General features: G+C 38.9%; 2 protein-coding genes across 2 annotated transcripts; both read right to left on the bottom strand.

Annotated features, from left to right (window-relative positions):
• Window positions 1–367: 367 nt before the first annotated feature.
• LOC111577648 (olfactory receptor 52D1-like) lies at window positions 368–2011 on the bottom strand. Its single transcript, XM_023284018.3, has one exon. It carries the CDS (start codon window positions 1955–1957, stop codon window positions 1016–1018), a length of 942 nt encoding a protein of 313 aa, XP_023139786.1. The 5' UTR covers window positions 1958–2011; the 3' UTR covers window positions 368–1015.
• A 3433-nt stretch (window positions 2012–5444) lies between these two features.
• On the bottom strand, window positions 5445–7459 carry LOC118471235 (olfactory receptor 52K1-like). Its single transcript, XM_035954530.2, has one exon. It carries the CDS (start codon window positions 7446–7448, stop codon window positions 6486–6488), a length of 963 nt encoding a protein of 320 aa, XP_035810423.1. The 5' UTR covers window positions 7449–7459; the 3' UTR covers window positions 5445–6485.
• Window positions 7460–20246: the final 12787 nt, after the last annotated feature.

The raw sequence follows: 20246 nt of genomic DNA, 5'->3' as shown, positions 1-20246 counted from the left end.
TAAATTAAACCACACAGTAATAATGTTGTTATCGTATTCACACACACATAATTAGGTACATATATATTTGCTTTTCATTGTTTGTGTGAAAGATTATGATTTCAACCGTATGCAAACCATTGCATCAGCCGTATGATGTGACTGCACACAGTCACTGTCAAATAAATTAACCTCTTTAATCATATGTTTCACACGCAATGCACGCATCTAAATCTTCAGTTCATATCAACAAATCCTAATTTATTTATTTTTTAATCAGCCTTATTAATATGTTGGTGGTAAGGAAAATATTGATCAATCAATATTTATGCTTTATTTACTGTTGCAAATTGTGCACAAAAGAAAAGGAATTTCTGCAGATTAGAATTTGCAGGCTCTTTTAAATTACATATATAGACTTTGAGTCATTGTAAAACCAAACACAAAATAGAGTTTAAGTGAAAATGAATGTGTTTTCAGCTCATTGTGGCACCCAAAGTATTTAATGAACAGGAAGAGAGCGTATACGATTATTCAAAAATCAAGGACATACACTTAAACAAATCACTGCACTACAAATTCAGATTTAAACACAAAACAATAGATTTTAATTGACTGGTCCAAATAAAACAAACAGCAGACATACTTGACATCATGTGTATCACATATTCTTGAATCAAATTTTCACATTTCCCTCTTCTATTTTACTGTTTGACATTGAACAGTTTTAGTAACTATGTTAAAAATTGTGTGTAAAAATTCCAGAAATGAAAAAATAAGTATATAATTTCTGCTCTGTGATGTGGTCACGGGAGGCAGAACAAACAAAGAGACTGAAAGTCACCAGGAATTCACTGTGGCATGACATGAATTCAGCTGTTTTCCTCAGCATCAGCTGGTCTTGTTAAAGTAAATGAGAGCGCAAATGTGATTAAACAACGTGAGGAAACAGGACATTCTGCTTGTCATGAGTTTTCAGGGGCTTCACAGCACCATGCGAGACACACTCTTACTGCACAGTAACATCACATCTTAGCTACATCATTTGAACTTGCCTGCTTTTTCTGCTGAGCAGCCTAAAGAGTCGCGCCCTGATGAGTCCAATACTCAAACCATAGATTGCTGGATTAAGGAGGGGAGGAAATATCAAGAAGTACAGGGACAAAAACAGCTTGGTTTGGTAAGACAGGTGACTACTGTCGAATCGACCTTGTGCTATTTCAAAAAAGCACCCAAAAGAGTAGTTAAGTATTGCTAGTAGGTGAGGGGTGCAGGTCCGCAGGGCTTTGAATTTGGATTTACTGAATGACAACAGACATATTCTCAGGATGTGTCCATATGAGTAAAAGATCATGACGAGCTGCGGACCTGTATATAGAACGACAGATAATAAACCAACAATGTTTGCAATAAAAGTGTCTGTGCACGCAAGTCTTACCAGTAAGTAGTTTATACAGTACACCTTTTCTATGGTTCTCCCACAATATGGCAGCTGAAGAGTGAAAATTAAAACAATGAGAAATGCCAGCATGGGGTAGAGCCACATGAAAAGAATGAGTTTAGCAGCTCTCCGTGACATGATTGTATGATAAGACAGGGGATGACAAATGGCCATGTATCTGTCATAACTCATCACTGCTAGAATAGTGAATTCAGTGATTGCATATGTGTGTATAGCATAGACCTGAGTCTGGCAGAAAGATAGAGAAATCTCATGTGTCTGTGACAGCAGGTTGACCAGCAGTGCAGGCAGTAAGGCGGTGCCTCCATACAAGCCGTTCACAGCCAGGTTGCACAGCAGCACATACATTGGCTCGTGCAGGCTTTTCTCACGGTAAATGACTCCAATTAATACGACATTTTCAGCAATGATGGTAACATATAAAACCAGGAATATGCAAAAGTACACTGCCTTCAGGTCTTCCATTCCATAGTATTCAGACAGATAAAAAGAGGTCACTTTAGAGAAATTTTTCATGCTGACACAAATTCATCAAAAGAGCTGACATTCAGTAAGGTTTACCTCAGTGAGCAGCCCTCCTCACCTGCACTTCTCTGCACTGAGCAGCTTTTATACCTTTACTTGTCTTCTCCTCTGAGATGAGGTCATGTGGTGTTCCATACACAACAATAATTTCATATCAAATCCTCCAATTCCCAGTTGTGGAGCGACCACCTGTGTCACCAATATCCTTTGCTAATGATGTTGTTGAAGTTAAAAGCAATAATTTTCTGACGAATATAATATGCAGGTTATTTGAAGTTGATGTAGTTTGTGGGAATATTAATGTACAATACCAAAGGAAGCACTGCCAGAAAATGGGAAATCTCGGTGTTCCTTAACAAATATAGCTTTAAGTACCTTGGCATTGTCATGTTACAGTTTCAAGTTTAAACTAATTTCACACAGTAATACTATGAGCACAGATGAGCTGACAGAAACTGAGGATAAGAGAGGATTATTTCACCTCCAGTTTAAGTTCATTTTTATCTTGTCTGAAAAAAAATCCAAAAATTCTGCAAAAAAATCCCCAAATTTCTGAAAATTTGCAAAACCTTCAAAAAGAAAATGCCAACAATTCCAATAAGTTTCACTTAAAAATGTTGTTTAAAAAAAATCCCCCAAATTTGGCAAGAAAATTCTTCTAAATATTTTCAAAAAATTTGTTAAAATCTTCAAAAAAAATCCTAAAAATATCTAAAGTGATTACATACATATGAGTAAAACTTCTAAAATTTTCTTTAAGAGCATTCACATAAAAATCAACCAAAATCCAGGGAAATTCGCTGGATTTTGGTTGATTTTTTTTTGTGAATATTCTTAAGAAACAGTTTTTAACATTTAACATTGGATTTAAGTGCCTTTGAATGTGACATTGTTGGTGCCAGACGGGCTGGTCTGAGTATTTTAGAAACTGCTAATATTTTGGGATTTTCACACATAACCATCTCTTGGATTTACAGAGAATGGTCTGAAAAACAGAAAATATCCCGCTGTTGTGTGGCCCAAGATGCTTTGTTGATGTGAGACATCAGAGGAGAATGGGCAGACTGGTTGGAGATGATAGAAAGGCAACAGTAATTCAAATAACAACTCATTGCAACCAAGGAATGCAGAATACCATCTCTGAGCGCACAAGAAAAAGAAGATGGGCTACAGCAACAGAAGACCACACAGGATGCCACTCCTGTCAGCTAAGAACAGGAAACTGAGGCTACAATTTGTACAGGCTCACCAAAATTGGACAGTAGAAAGAAGATTGGAAAAACGTCACCTGGTCTGATGAGTCTCCATTTCAGCTGCAGCATTCAGACATTCAGATGGCACACTCTGGGGCCTTTAATACCAATTAAGCATCAGCCTACCTGAGCATTGTTGCTAACCTTGTCCACCCCTTTATTACCACAGTGGACCATCTTCTGATGACTACTTCCAGCAGGATAATGTACCATGTCACAAAACTCAAATCATCTCAAACTGGTTTCTTGAACATCACAATGAGTTCACAGTACTCCAGTGGCCTCCACAGTCACCAGATCTCACATCCAATAGAGCACCTTTGGGATGTGGTTGTGGATGTAAATGGGAGATTGGCATCATGAATGTGCAGGTGACAAATCTACAGCAATTGTGTGATGCTATCAAGTCAATATGGACCAAAAGCTCTGAAGAATACTGAGTCATTATCCATCTGTACTGTGAAGCGCTGTCCTGTCAATTTTGCAGCATTAGACTGATTTCTGATTTCATCCTGCTGCTTCTATCAGCAGTCACATCATCAGTAAACAGCAGTAACCCAGTTCCATTAATAGCCATACTTACTCACGCCATTACACTGCTTTCACCACGTTTGACAGATGATGTGGTCTGTTTCCTTTCCTTCTCCCTTGTCCTGCCTTCCATCATTCTGGTACAAGTCAATCTGGTACAGGTTCCATCTGTCCAAAGAACACTGTTGCATAGCTGAACTAGTTGTTTAAGATGCTTTTTATTTAGAAAAGTCTAATCTGGTCTTTCTGGTAAGAAGTCTGTGATCATCCATTTTCCACTCCTAAAAGTCTTTACTCTCTCTGCTTTGCTTTTTATCCAAATAATGGCCTCTTTCACTTGCATAAACATCTCTTTGAACTGCATTTTGAGAATTTCCAACAACAGCTACCAAATATGAATTCAATGTTTGGAATCAACGCCAGACACACTGTAAAAGTGTGTTTGAGCTCTTTGAAAGAAATCTCATTTATCTTTCTGTTTTGGCGAAGGTAAATTAGTTTTACTGCTCCTTTGACATTGTGGGGCATGACGTCATGACATTGATGATTACAGAGTAAAGAAAAGGACAGAACAGTAACCTTAATAACAAAAACATGCTTTTCATTCTACATTTGGGTCAAGCAAAACTTACAGTGGAAAAATTGCAAACTTCAAATTGACTTTCCTTGAAATTAAGTTGCAGCAATGTTTTTTGAGAGTAATCAAATCATTTAAGTGCATTTAACTTTAACCAGTGACATTAATGTATTTGTTCACTTCGTTTGGATAACCTTAATTCTGTTGCACGTGACCGAGTGAAGCAACTCATTCAAGTTGCTCCAACAGTTCTCTTTTTGTAGTATAATCTGTAATAAAATAGTGAGGAAATAGGAGATATCTAGCCATGAAACTGCATATCAGTTGTTCAGTTACATTTGAGCCTGTGAAAAATGAAGGGCCTATTAAAAAAAAAAAAAAAAGACTTCAGTTAAATGGTTAATTAAATGTTTTTGTAAGACCTATTGAATTAAAGCAGAAATAATTATGGTGGTAAACAGAAGAAAAATATGAAAACTGTGTCCCCGTCTAAATACCGATGTACCTGACTGTTTGTTTATTAACAATTGTTTATTTTGTATTATTAAGTATCTCATTGTTATGCAGGGTTAAATGTTATCATTGAATAACAATGAGAATAACTTGTTAGCTTGTTTCATTTACACCAAGGCCATTTATTCTCCACGTATCATTCTCAGGTCAATTCAGTCTCACTGAAGAAGTGCATAATTGCTTCATACATATGTTTTGAGGTTTATACTGGGTAGAGTACAGACAGACTGTCATATTTTGGCAGTACCTTTGAGTACCTTTTTTGTTTTATAATTAACGCCACACTACAGCATTTATTGAACAACAGCTGTGATTCGTTTGAGTAGATTCACTTAAAAGACAAACACTACATACCCTGTATTTGCTTTTTCTCGTTTAGTACATTCTGATTGTGCAGCATCTATTTATAGCAGTCACAAACTACTGACTGTAGATAAAAAACAGGTCTTGTTCTGACAAATATTTAGGCCCATGCACGCAGATTCACAGAGGATATTAATTGACAAAATCTGACAGAAATGTGTGAATCAGCTGTGTGTTTAAAATTTAATTCTATCAGAAAAATTCAGACAGTTTGTATTGCTTTATTTCTGATTGTGATTCACTGCAGAAACTCCTCCTTTAAAAGGCTGAAGCTCTCCTTTGCCCAGCAACTCGGTTTTATTCCAGAGTAAAAATATCATTTAATCTCTTTGAATTCACTCCAAAGCTTTAAGTACCTGGTATATCCTCTTAATGTGACATACAGTAGGTGTCATCCAGCTGATTTAATGAATCTGCGTGACTACCAGTCTCTGCAGAATACTGTATATGACTGAGTGTGTTTTCTCTTTTCCCTCCTTTTCCCATTACTCTTTCAGTTGTTAGTTTGAATGCAGCATTTCTGTAGGAATGTCAGCATCTCCACTTTACTCCACTTGTTAGTCATTAACAGAGCAGAATCAAAATTTGTGAACAAATTCAACAAATATGATGCAACGAATTAAAAGTGAATATTTCAGCAGGTGAAACGACTCATGGAACTGAGAGGACATATGATGATGTCTAAGTTGATTTATTCATTTTTGAGGAGTGAATTAAAAATTTGTGTCACTAGTAAAAGGTATACAAACCTTGTCATATAATAAATTGGAGGTTTATACAGGGTAAGCTCAGAGTACAGATACTGTCAACACGTTTTTTGGTTGAAGTCAAACACATTTTCAAAAGACATTACAATGCTTTGAAGTCAAGTTTCATCTAATATGCAGACATGCAAAAACCAAAACTGTTCAGCAGCATTACTTAAAGGCAAATTTAATCTTGCAAAGTAAACTATGACATGTTGCATATTTCTCATTTTCTGAAACACTTTTATAAATGAGCTAACACAGAAGCACTTTGTATCTTTAAATTCATCAACAGTACATCATATTCAGATATGTTAGGTGAAAAATATATTTTGCTCTCCATTTCCACATTTAAATCACAGGTTTGCCTTTCATTATACATTATTTGATTATTATTGTCAGCATTGTTAAATATAAAGATGAAATTAAAAAGAGCAGCAAAGATTAAAGTAACCTAGGTGGTTGCATAAGAGTAATTATTTCATAAAGAAAACATTTTTGCCTTCATTACACAATGCATATTAGCACAGCAGCACCTAAGCTGTAGTCAGTGCATTTGCTAATTTTGTTGGCAGAATTTTGTATTTAATAAACAGTTTCAGTATATAAACTCTTACTATCTGAGTGCCAAGTCCATACAGCAATGGGTTGGTTATTGATGGGATGATGACAAAGTACAATGACAAAAAGATCCGTAACTCTAAAGCTACATGACTCATTTCAAATCTAGTCTGGATAATTTCAAACAAGGAACCGATTGTGTAGTTCATCAAAGAAAATAAATGTGGGATGCATGTTTTCAGAGCTTTGGCTTGAGATTCCTTTTGTAATTTCCTACATACTCTTGAAATTTGTGCATAAGAGAAAACAATCATCACTAACTGGGGGACAACTAAGAGAAAAATCAACACTAGCCCCACAATACTTATGTACGGTGCATTTGAACATGAATTTTTGACCAGTTCCATGTTCACACAGTACATTTTTGGGATGACTTTGCCACAGAGGCGCAGCTGTAAGGTTAGTGAGTAAAAACATGCAAAAATAATCAGTGGGTACAGGATTACCAGTGCAATAAGCTTCCTCATTTTTGAATTAGACATGATGCTGTGGTAGTGAAGCGGATAACATATAGCAACATATCTGTCGTATCCCATAAGCGCTAAAACACAAAACTCCCCACTTGCATATGTGTGCAGGAAATAGACTTGAGCCATGCACCACTTGGCAGGCACTTCATGTGTCTTAGATAGGAGCACAGCCATCGATGCAGGTAACAAAGCAGTGCTGCCGTACATTTCATTGAGGGATAACAGGCATATGAACACATTCATAGGCTGATGCAGCTCCTTGTTTTGGTGTATAATAGAAATGAGCAGTGAATTCAAAATGATGCTAATAAAGTACACCAGGAGGAAAACACTAAACATGCCATGTTTGTATTTTTCCATGACAACATATGCAGTCATTTTGAATGTTACAGCTGTTGTGTTGTCCATGTTTCGCTTCAATTCTGGAAGGGAAAAAAAAAACATATGAAATGTAAAAGCAATTTTATTCTGAAAAGACAACTGCCTTATATGACATAGATTTTGGAATATGCACAAAACAGCAAAAAAAAAACCAAACAAACAAAAAATTGCAGAAAAACACAGCAGAAACAGTGCCTTTGCAAAAAAGAGGGTTCAAATATATGACTTTGGTACTGAATACCATAAGATCTGCACCAATGTTTATATTCTTATGAAGAATTGATATCTAAGTCACCAGTTGTAGCTACAGATTACAGAAACATACATTTAGAAACTGAGTGTACTGTACCTGACTGTCTTCCTCTCCTTGCAGCAGAGTGTGCTGCTTCAGTTTGGGTGGACTTTTAAGGTTCTTCAGGTTCTCTCGTTGCCATGGTTACCAAAGCATCATCTTCTCAAACTCCTTTGCTGTTGTCTTTTTCTGTCGTGCTGATATTGATTGAGAGAAGTTCACACACTACAGAAGGTATAGATAATGTATAAGTTTATAGCTGCAGCTGAGATTGTATATTTCCAGCAGAAGTCATGTTAGTGAGTCATACTGAACCAAAGTTTCCTTTTCACCACAAAGAACAAGTGTGTCACATTAATTCTGACATGTGTTTGAAACAGAATGAGTCATAGCTTTCTGAATTTCTGAAATCTTACTTACCTTGTTCAAATATTCACTATAAATCTTTTGTAACCTGCACTTAAGGCTATGTGGTGTCACAAATTTGCCCTCTACTCAGTAATCCTGTGTGTGTATGTATGCTAAAGCCAGACATTGCTTGAAGCCTGTAGGAATTTTCTGAAGGCATCAGAGGTAAATTACTAATACTGAGTGTGTGTGTGTGCGTGTGCGTGTGCGTGTATGCATGTGTGTGTCCAGGTATTACTCACATTGTGGTGACCTAAGTCTGTTTGCGCGGTCACATTGTGGGGACCAGAAGCAAGTCCCTCTAACATAAATCATTAAATTTAAAGGTGTGGGTAATAATTATATGGCTAATGTTAGAGTAAGTCTCCAGGAAATTAATGTAAGTCAGCGTAGAGTCCTCTGTAAGTATGTGGACTTGTTGGATGAGAAAAAAAGCACACCAACTGATTCCGTGGCACCCAACAGGAGGATGACAGTGAGTGGCCTTAACCTTTTATAAAGGTCTTCGGTGCCTAAAAGCACAAAAACTGGAGGCGAATAAAAGCTCAGACTTAAAGTGGGTCATTGTAGCAGCTATATTTTCAGCAAGAAGGTTGAACATTACACAACACAAGTCACACACAGCACACATAAGACACAATCAATACTGCATCTTTTCTCAACCACCTGTGAATAAAGGAAGTCAGAAAGCATCAGAACTTCACAGGGACAAAACATGAGCTTAGCTAAAGGGTTGCACAGCTGCTCAATGCACCTTGGATGATATTGAACCCAAATTTATCAGCTGAATTCAGGTCACAGGAAGCTGCCCACACATCATATCTGGTCCGTCTGTCCCTTCAGCATATAGACAGAAGTAGAGGCCTGACTGAGACCTATAGGTAGCCATAGGCCATATCACAATGTGATTCTGCAAATGAAATTACTGGTAGAAGTAGAAGGTTTGTTGAAAAGGTAATGAAAATAATTTTTCAGTTTGTATTTGTTTTTTTGTTACAACACATTACAATCTTAAATATTAGCAACTTGCGATACAAACAACAATTTTTACTGTAGTTTTACTCGGGGTACTGTATGGGGGTACCATCCAGATCCTCTATTGATAACGCTCAAATGTTAAAGCAAAGGCGTTTTACGATAAATTAGTAAACACATTAGAGGCCATTGGTCCACTTTGTGTTTCCATTCCTCTGGAAAGCAATTAGGCAACATTGTTTTGCCACAGGTGAGACCTCTTTGGACAGCACCTGGAGAATAGACACGAGGGCCGAGAGAAACACAGTAATGACTTCCCTTCGGAAAACACTGATGCAACACTGATGAAACTGTGTCCAAAGAGTCATGACCTTTGAGATCATGCAACTCAGGCATTTATTTCTTTATATCTCAACAGATTAAACCAAATATCCCAGTGATACTTACTGTAGAACTTTGTTTATTTATTTATTTATTTATTATTTATTTATTTATTTATTCAGCCGAATGAGCACAAAGTTGAAGGGTTAATGGCAAAATGAGGCAGAAAGCAATGTTTCACTAAATTAATTGTGCCCTGGAAGGGATGGGAATGTGTGGAGTCACAGGAGTGCCACAATAAAATATAAATCTGTTAAAAAATAAGGAAATAAATGTGTAAATATAAAATGAATAAATAAAAGAATAAATAAATAAATAAAAAGGTAAATTTTGTCTTTGCTTTTCCATTTTCTCTTTTTTTCCTTTTATTTTTCCATTTTGGAAAAGGCAATGACAAAATGTATATATTTATATATTTATTTATTCTTCATTTACTTCTCTTTATATTTACACATTTATTTCCTTATTTTTAATAGATTTTATTTATTTCTCTTTATACTTGTACATTTATTTCCTTATTTTTTAACAGATTTATATTTTATTATGGCACTCCTGTTACTCCATAGAAATGTTTTACTAGAAATAAAATTGTAGATGGCGATAACAATGATTGATTGAATAATAATCAGCCACTGCTTTTATCTGACTTTGGGCTTCTCATCTATAAAGACACCTGCTCCCATTTCTCCCAGTAAAGGTGATCATCGGTTGGTGGTTACATTCTGATGGTGTCTAAAAAAGGTCCCTTTATCCACCGGCTGAAGTCACAGTCCTCAAGTTGCCAGACCATGGATTGCATACAAAAGATGCGTGTAGCAACCTTGATGTCACCCATTGGTTTGTGGGTTACTGATTTAAGACCTCAAGTTTGCAATTTGGTCATTGCCAGTCTTTTGAATTTTCTTTTGACAAATGAGGGTTGGATCCGACTGGGACCTCAAGCACACTACACAAGGCCATATGGTAGTGACTTGTCAATCCCAATTGGCCCTGCCCTAAAGCATACCCTGCTTTGCTGTCTATTTTCCTCAAAATGGGACATAATTTACTAAATGAACATCATGCCGTGCTAAGGAGGATTTGGAAGTAGCAACTGAGACCATCAACTCAGTCGGAAAATGTTTACTTGGGTGACAAATTAAGGGAGAGATGAGGTAATTTCCTCGCAGGTCAACCCCTGCTGGGCATTAGAAAATATGCAGCTTTTAAATTCTGCTCTTTTCAGACCCAGACATTACGTCCACCTTTGGTGGTGGCCTTTTGTGTAATGGGGTCCTTATGAGGTTGAAAAATGCTGTCGATTGAAGCTATAAAAGCCCACAGTTAAAATCCTAAACCGAACTGTCTCTCTAAGACCATCTAAAGTCCAGGAAAGGAAGTTGACAGCTATAGGATGCAGCGATACTGATTTCCGTCTCCACAAAAAGGTCGGGTACCATTCTTTTATCCGCTACATTTGACTCTTCATGGTGGATTTTACTCTTCTTGATCTGTGTGGTGGGAAACAACTTGTTTTCCTCTCATTGGCTCACAATGTCAGCCATGTGACGGTGACATAAGCCGTGATTTTTCAGTCCAGTTAAGAAGTTGAAACTGCCAAAACCTGTTTCTGCAACCAGAGAAGTAGAACATATAAAAAAAGATGCCACCTCGATTTCACCTCTCATTTGTCAGTCCAGTCACCTGACCACATTTTGACTTCTTCTCTGCTTCTTGGGCTACTATTACCTCTACCAGAAAGCAAGTTGTAATGTCTGGAGCAGGGAAAATGAAAGACATTTTCAGAGCAATTAAAACACTACATATCATTAACATATTGGCAACCACACATGATGACATGCTGTAATGTGATGTAATAGTGAATAGTGCTGTTTCTGTTTTTTCAGTAGACACCTGATTACCCATCCTATTCTGTTTTTGCTTCTTCTTTTTATTTTGTAGGTTTGCATTAGCAATCATACTGAATCATTTTAAAAGTCTGGTCTTGATCTTGAAGGTCCATACATTGTACAAACTTAAATGTGAAATTTTCATTGGGTTAACAAAATGCTCTGCTCTGCAAATGTCCTCTACTCTATCTGCAGAAATCGATGCATTAGTGGCAATTTATGACTAAATGCCTTCTCTGACATTTAAATATAGAATGCCCTCAATGTCAGTAAACCGGCGAGGGTTAAAAATGTGCATGTGTTTTAAATCAGACGAAAAGAGTACTTTCTTAGGAATGTTTGTCTCTTGTCTCATGACAAAATTCGGTCACGAGTCAGGCACAGCACTGCAGTTTTCCTAAATGTGATTAAGAATAGCATGTTCTTTTAGGGATGCTGATAATTCCGTAATTTAAAACCCAGTGACCAGTGTGCTGCTGCATATTATCTTCACTCCTCCCTCCTGGCCAAAATACAAACAGGCCCGAGCCTAATCCTCATTTTGGAGCAACACTAGTAGATGCAAGAATGTTTTGTCAGCGTGTGTTGGTTTTGGCGCTCATGGTCGTCTTACTGCTTAATGGTAAGTCTTTATATAATATATCTGCATGTTTTTTGCAGCTCTTATCTGCATATTCTCGTCCTTTTGAGAGCAATATAGATTATATTGTTTTATTCTTAAATGAAAGCAATTTTACTTTAAACATAGCAAACATTCTCCATCTGTGATTACAGTAGTTGAAAATGAGGCTGCATCTTTCCCCTGGTCTTGTCCCAGCCTAAGCGGAGTGTGTAGAAAGGTTTGCCTCCCAACAGAGCTGTTCTTTGGACCTCTGGGCTGTGGGAAGGGCTTCTTGTAAGTGTTAATGTGCAGATGCAGTATGTGAATTCACTTTGCATATGTAGTTACAGGTGAAATATAACTCTTTGTTTTTTAAATCCCTAGGTGCTGTGTGTCTCATTTTCTATGAGGAATGCTGCAGCAGTCCTGAAGTCATTCAGTCATGCTAGAAGACTTTCAAAACCAAACAGAAGATGAGCAAACAGAAGAAACTGTTGTAGAGGATCACATCTGGCTTTCTAACTCTGACAACTCTGTGACATGATGGACTCTGTAATAGTAAATTAACTGCTTATAGATTTAGTAAAACGTTACATAAAATGTATTTGCCTCCTTGTATTTTTTTATGTAACTTTTGCGTTACTCGTCAAAGTTTGTGTAGATTGTTTCAAATCTAAAACAAAACATTTTCTAATATATTTTAACATCCATTAGTCTTTAAATTATTTTCTTGCGCATTCCCTGCACATCATTATTCTGAGTGCAATCCAAGTTCATATTCAGTTTTCACTCATTTTTGCTTCTTATCCAAGAAAATGGTGCAAAAAAGCAAGATTTTTGCTAAACATGCTATTGGACAGATTTTTTTTAAAATTTATTTTTAGGTTCTTACCTAAATGGAAACTAAAGATACACAGACTATGCAGACATTAACAATTTCCTCCAAAACCTTCTCCATTCCTGTCCTTTACAAGTTTACTTGTCCATCAGTGGCTTGATCTAATTCAATAAGCTGCATTTTCACTGGAAGAAGAACACAAGGTCACTGCACTCAAAGATGTGCAATGAGAAATACATCAGCATCTAGAGCAGCGTGCACGAAGGCCCGTCTGCACAGAGTCCTTGATGGCTTTACTAAAAACTGGTGCATTAGCCTTTGTTGGACTTCTTGATGATAAAGCTAATGACATGTAATTTTCTTAATTAGATCTCCAAAATCATTGACAACTTCAACTTTAAACCAAATACAAGGACAAAAACTACAGTACATGAAGCTCAAAGGCAGATTTAAGGTAACAAATGGTATTATTTCTACATTCAGTCTAAATATGTCAGTGTTTTACACCACATATTACTGTAATTAGGGTCCGAGCACCGAATGGTGCGAAGACCCTATTGGAATGCAAGGAATTATTTATTATTATTATTATTATTATTATTATTATTATTATTATTATTATTATTATTATTATTTATTATTAGGGTCCGAGCACCGAATGGTGCGAAGGGTGAAGCAGTCTGTCCCTGAAGGAGCTGCCGGTGATGGTCCTGTTTCCTGCAGGGGGTGGGAGATGTCCTCCATGATAGACAACAGCTTTGTCATCATCCTCCTGTCTAACACCAGCCCAGGACAGAGCTTGCTTTCTTAACCAGTTTCTTTAGTCTCTTCCTGTCTGCAGCCGTGATGCTGCTGCTCCAGCAGACCACTCCATACAGGATGGCTGATACCACCACACAACCATAAAAGGTCCTCAGAATTGCTCCCTGCACCTGAAGGACCTCAGTTTCCTGAGCAGGTGAAGTCTGTTCTGACCTTTCTTACACCGTGCGTTGGTGTTCTATCTCTAGACATGTTTGAATGTCTTTATCAATAAATGGTCAAACACATGTTGAGTGTCAGCTCAGCTCTTTGTTCCACACATGTATATGTTCCTATGTGATTGGTGTCTTGCAGTCAGAGTGTAAAGAATTGAAGGTGTCAGAGGCTTTCTGTGGTGAAGAGGCTGCAGGACATCAGCTGCTCCAACAGGTGACGCCTTTGTTCTTTGGCTCCAACCAGAACCAGCAATAAATCAGCATGAGCTGCAGCTTATCCACCTCATAGAGTGTATAATAAAGAAACCAAGAGGTTTTAGTTGATAGCTGTCTCTAGTGAATGACCAGCAGTGTCTTGTTCAGGTTGTGAGGAGAAGTAAAAAGCTTACAGCACCTGGTATTCCCAGGTAGTCTCCCATCCAAATACTAACCAGGCCCAACCCTGCTTAGCTTCGCAGATGAGACGAGATTGGGTGTATTCAGTCTCAGAAACAAACCTACAATATAAGTTCTGTACCTCACATGATTCAAATCTCCACTCACACCTTTTATTTGTCCTTTGATTGCTCCAGTACTGATTGATGCCATCATTTAAGCCAATTTACAACAACACCTTGTAGGAAATGTGGTGCAGAGGTAAGTTCTGTGCCTCACATGTTGAAGGTCCATGGTTCAAATCCCCACTCACACTTTTTATGTGTCCTTTGGATGCTCCAGTACTAATTGCTAGCATCATTTAAGCAAAGTTAGAGCAGCATCTTGTAGGACAGGTGGTGTAGAGGTAAGTTTTTTGCCTGGCATGTTGAAGGTCCCTGGTTGAAATCCACCTTAGTACCTTTATTATCTTCACCTCCTTAATAGTTTTGTGTACCATCATTTACGAAAACTAACAGTTACACCCAGTAGGAAGGATAGTGCAGTGGTAAGTTATCTGCCTCTCATCCAGGAGGTTTTTGGTTCAAATCCAGCCCAGGGCTCTTTTGACACTTTTTAAGATAAGATAAAGTTAAGATAAAGTTCTTTATTTCTCCCCACTCCAGGGGAAATTTACATTGTTACAGCAGCTTTATTTACAATATATACATACTTTGGCTGTATGACAACCTCTTTCAACCATCATTACAACAAAGTCCACAAAGGACCTTGTGTGAAAGATAGCTCACACATAGGTTGTGTGTCTGTCATGTGGAGGGTCACGGTTCGAATCCCCACTGGGAACCTTGCGGAGGATGATAGTGGAGTTGGAAGGTTGTGGTCTGTGGTGTGGAGTGTCAGTGGATTGGAGTTGAAGGGTGGTTTCTGCAAAACCAGGAAGTTGCTGGAAAAGGCAAAGAGCGCAAAGAGCGCAAAGAGCGCAAAGAGCGCAAAGAGCGCAAAGAGCGCAAAGAGCGCAAAGAGCGCAAAGAGCGCAAAGAGCGCAAAGAGCGCAAAGAGCGCAAAGAGCGCAAAGAGCGCAAAGAGCGCAAAGAGCGCAAAGAGCGCAAAGAGCGCAAAGAGCGCAAAGAGCGCAAAGAGCGCAAAGAGCGCAAAGAGCGCAAAGAGCGCAAAGAGCGCAAAGAGCGCAAAGAGCGCAAAGAGCGCAAAGAGCGCAAAGAGCGCAAAGAGCGCAAAGAGCGCAAAGAGCGCAAAGAGCGCAAAGAGCGCAAAGAGCGCAAAGAGCGCAAAGAGCGCAAAGAGCGCAAAGAGCGCAAAGAGCGCAAAGAGCGCAAAGGCAAAGCTGTCTTTCAAGAAGATTTTTGGCGAATGTGAAAAAAAAAGCTTGAGCAGAGTGGGGGATTGAACCTGCACTCTCCAGGTTCCAAACCACCATCACTACCTCTGGACTACCGGTCCTACATACCCAAATACAGGCTTTTCTTCTATTCGTCAAGGCGGTGACATCAACACTGAAAGAAAAAAAAAACAATCCACAAAATCAAAAAAAGAACATAATCTACCTACAACTTTTAAAGAACATGCTAAAAAACACAATACTAAAAAGTCACACTCTTCTCCTCATCACTCATTTTTACATTTTAACACAATTTCAAAGCCACACAAATCACATTCTTCATGTCAAATCACTTCTCTTCACTACAAATGGGAGAGAACAGCAAACAAATAAAATACAACTTATGGCTTAAATATCTTCAAAATCTCTTTGCTATTCCTCTACATTCAAATTCCTCAACACCACTCAACAATCACCTGCAGGATCTCTTACTTCTTTCTTAGCTCTGACAAAACATCTTCAAGACTCTGAGAAGACAACTCATTTTCAACACATTTGCTGCTTCGTCTAAGTGTCCACACACATCTCCAGTCATCCACAGGCCTCACCACTGATCAGCTGCACAAACTTACATGTTAAACTTCTCCAAAGATAAAATACAGGCCCTTCTGTCTGATCACAACTTTTACTGGTGGCTCATATTTCAAGTTCATTTCCTTGCAAAGTCTTTATTTTGGATTAAAGTGGGATCTGTGACCAGGCAGATCACTTGTTTATTCTTAGCATTTGGATTTCACTGACATTCCTGTCATGTAGAAAAATAGAAATATCTTTGCATTGATTCAGCTAAACTAACTGCAGACACTGAGAGGCGTAAAGTTCAACAAATGCTGTTTTTATTTACTTCACTGGTGACATCAGTAGATGCTTGCAGTGAAACCACCACTGCAAATATTTATGCATTAAGTATCACAACTGAAAACTCCCTACAAACGTCCACTTCTAACACCACAAACATTGTCCAGAGGAAATGATATTAGCTGAACATAAAAACATGTAAAACAGCTCTGATGCTTTCATCCTGAGCTCCACTCAAACATTTCACTGTGCAGCAGCTCAGCAGTTTGTTTAAGAAAAGCATTTAGGTTCAATCTGTGAAGCCCAAAACCCACCAGCTTTGAAAAATGACACCATTTACCAGAGTCACAAACTGTAAAAACAGAAGGAATTGTTGGATTTTCTATGTGAATGTGTCGCCTCTCTAGTTAACTCACCCGGTTACGTCTCCATCCTGACGCTGCTCTGCTGGACCGGAGCTTCTGGACCAGCCGGGTGGACCTTCCTTCACAGATCTTCCCGGTGGGAGTGATTCTGAGTCGGCCTTGGTTGACTGCAAACTCCTTAAAATGGACACATGAGAGGAAATCGTGGACAAATCGATACAACAGCTTGTTCGGTTTGTCCTGTTCTTAAATGGGTAGAAAACTGCTGAGAGCTCTCAGTTCAATTCAATTTCAATTCATTTTTATTATATAGTGCCAATTACAGTCAAATTGTCTTGAGACCGCTTTACAGAACCCATATGCCTGACCCCCAGAGCCAAGCCAAAAGGCGACAGTGGCAAGGAAAACACCCTTTTAACAGGGAAAAAAACCTCGAGCAGAACCCGGCTCTAATGTGGGGGGACCATCTGCCTGCTGGCCGGGCGGGTTGAGAGGGACAGAAGAGGTAGAAAGGTAGAGATAGAGGGGTAGAGGTAGAGATAGAGGGGTAGAGATAGAGAGGTGGGGGGGGGACACAAGGACCATAAAACACAGCCACACATCTGAAGCATCCAGCATCCAGCTCTGGGACCAGGGACACTCGGAGAAAGGACACAGAAAGAAACAGAGTGAATGTAATGCAATAATGGTATATGTAGTAAATACATAGGTAGTTAGAGAAGGGCTCAGTGCATCAAGAGAGGTTCCCCAGCAGTCTAGGCCTATAGCAGCATAACTAGGGGCAAACTAAAGGGACGTCAAGAGGGGAAGTCAGTTGTGCAAATGAAAACACCAGCATACCCCGTCAGGGTCCCCCAGTCAGCCCTAACTATAAGCTTTGTCGAAAAGGAAGGTTTTAAGCCTGGTCTTAAAAATAGAGAGGGTGTCCGCCTCCCGAACCCAAACTGGGAGCTGGTTCCACAGGAGAGGCGCCTGATAACTGAAGGCTCTGCCTCCCATTCTACTTTTAGAGATTCTAGGAACAACAAGTAAGCCTGCAGTCTGAGAGCGAAGAGTTTCTGCTAGGATAATATGGTACTATCAGGTCTTTAAGATATGATGGAGATTGGTTGTTAAGAGCTTTATATGTCAGGAAGAAGGATTTTGAATTCTATTCTAGATTTAACAAGGAAGCCAATGAAGAGAAACCAATATAGGAGAAATATGATCTCTCTTGCTAACTCCCGTCAGTACTCTGGCTGCAGCGTTTTGGATCAGCTGTAGATATTTAAGAGAGCTATTGGGACAACCTGATAATAAGGAATTACAGTAGTCAAGCCTAGAAGTAACAAATGCATGGACCTAGTTTTCTCTGCATCACTCTGACACAGGATGTTCCTTGATTTTCACAATATTTCTCAGGTGGAAAAGGAAGTCCTACAGATTTGTTTTATGTGCGAGTTAAAGGACATGTCCTGGTCCAAATATAACACCGAGGTTCCTCACAGTAGTACTGGAGGCCAATGTAATGCCATCCAGAGTAACTATATGCTTTGAAAGCAATTTTCTAAGATGTTTGGGGCCAAATACAATGACTTCAGTCTTGTCTGAATTTAGTAGTAAGAAATTATAGGTCATCCAGGTCTTTATGTCCTTAAGACAATCTTGCAGTCTAGCTAGCTGATTAGTTTCATTTGGCTTCATAGATAAATACAATTGAGTGTCGTCAGCATAACAATGGAAATTAATACAGTGCTTCCTAATAATGTTGCCTAAGGGAAGCATGTATAATGTGAACAGTATTGGTCCTAAGACAGAACCCTGAGGAACTCCATGATTAACCCTAGTATGCTCAGAAGAGTCATTGTTGACATGCACAAACTGGAACCTGTCTGATAAGTAGGATTTAAACCAGTCCAGTGCTGTCCCTTTAATGCCAATAGAATGTTCTAGTCGCTGTAATAAAAGTTTGTGGTCGATTGTATCGAATGCTGCACTAAGGTCCAATAAAATAAGTATAGAGACCAGTCCATTATCTGACGCTATGAGAAGGTCATTAGTAACTTTCACCAGAGCTGTTTCTGTGCTATGATGCACTCTGAAGCCTGACTGAAACTCTTCAAACAAGCTATTCCTTTGTAAATGTTCACATAATTGATTTGCAACTGTTCTTTCCAGAATTTTGGAGAGAAATGGGAGGTTGGAAACTGGTCTATAGTTGGCTAAAACATCTGGATCTAGAGTGGGCTTTTTAAGTAAAGGTTTGATTACAGCAACCTTAAAAGCCTGTGGTACATAACCTGTTACTAGAGAGAGATTAATCAGATCTAACATTGAGGAATCAGCTCTGACAGAGTGTTGCTCTGACTCCATGTGTGACTGAGGCTGGAGTGAACAGAGCTGCTGCTGCTCAGCTGCAGCTTCTTATTAGCACAACAACAGACGCTGCGTTCACTACGTCTGTGGGTGTGGAGCTGATAAAGAGGATCTTCACCACTGACCTGAGCTGCTGCCACACGGTGAGACGTCCAACAGAGTCACTGAGCAGCTGATGATGAAGAAGATGAAGGCTTCAGGAGGAGGTGGAGGAGGAGAAGCTGCAGGGCCACATGAGACACTGAAGAGACAAACCAGAAATGATTCACACACTAGACATGAAGAAAAGAAAACATCAGAGAGTGTAAAATACAAGAATGAGTCCTGAACATCACTGGTGATGAAGCTCGAGGCAGAAAAACTCAAACACAAACTGCCTCAACAACAAGTTCATTTCTATGGTCAAACTGAGAGCAAGAATTCCTGGAATATTTAGTAAATCTAAACTGTATTTCTGAAATTTAATCCAGACAGGAGAAATATTGTGCATTTTAATATTCGTGTGTGCTGTCCCGATAAGCGGCTGGTGAAGGACTTTCTAAGTCTTATTGCCTCTTTTAATGTGGTTCAGTGTGTGTCGGGTCCCACACATGAACACGGACACACGTTAGACCTGGTTCTGTCTTATGGATTGTCTGTGTCGAATATTGAGATCGGTGATAACGTATTCTCTGATCATAAGCCTGTGATTTTTAATGTCAGCTTTCCGTGTGCTGGTCTTAAATCCAGCGCTCCTGCTCGGTACTGTCGGGTTTTTGAACTCTCTCTCTGCCGGTCGCTTCTCCGCTGCTTTTAATCAGCTCTGCGTCCCCTCTAGTTTATCCTCTATGGATACAGAGGAACTCAGCTCATGGTTCCATTCTATTCTGTCAAGGTGTTCTGAACTCCGTGGCTCCTTTAAAGACTGCACATCGTAGAGCAAAACTGGAGCCCTGGTTCAACGACGCAACTGGAGCAGTGAGGAGGGAGTGTGGTAGAGCTGAGCGCAGCTGGAAGAAGGACAAGCTGCAAGTGTTGTTTTTAATTTTAAAAGACCGCTGGAGAGACTATCAGACTCAGACTATCAAACATTAGTTTGATCAATGATTTCAACTATTAGTAGACTTTATGAGGGAAGCAGTTTTGAGAAAAGAGTTATTAGTAAATCAATTCATAGTGCAACCCAGAACATTGAA

This window comes from Amphiprion ocellaris, chromosome 14, assembly GCF_022539595.1.
Source record: "Amphiprion ocellaris isolate individual 3 ecotype Okinawa chromosome 14, ASM2253959v1, whole genome shotgun sequence".
Taxonomy (NCBI): Eukaryota; Metazoa; Chordata; class Actinopteri; family Pomacentridae; genus Amphiprion; species Amphiprion ocellaris.
This window is presented reverse-complemented; position numbering and strand designations above follow the sequence as displayed.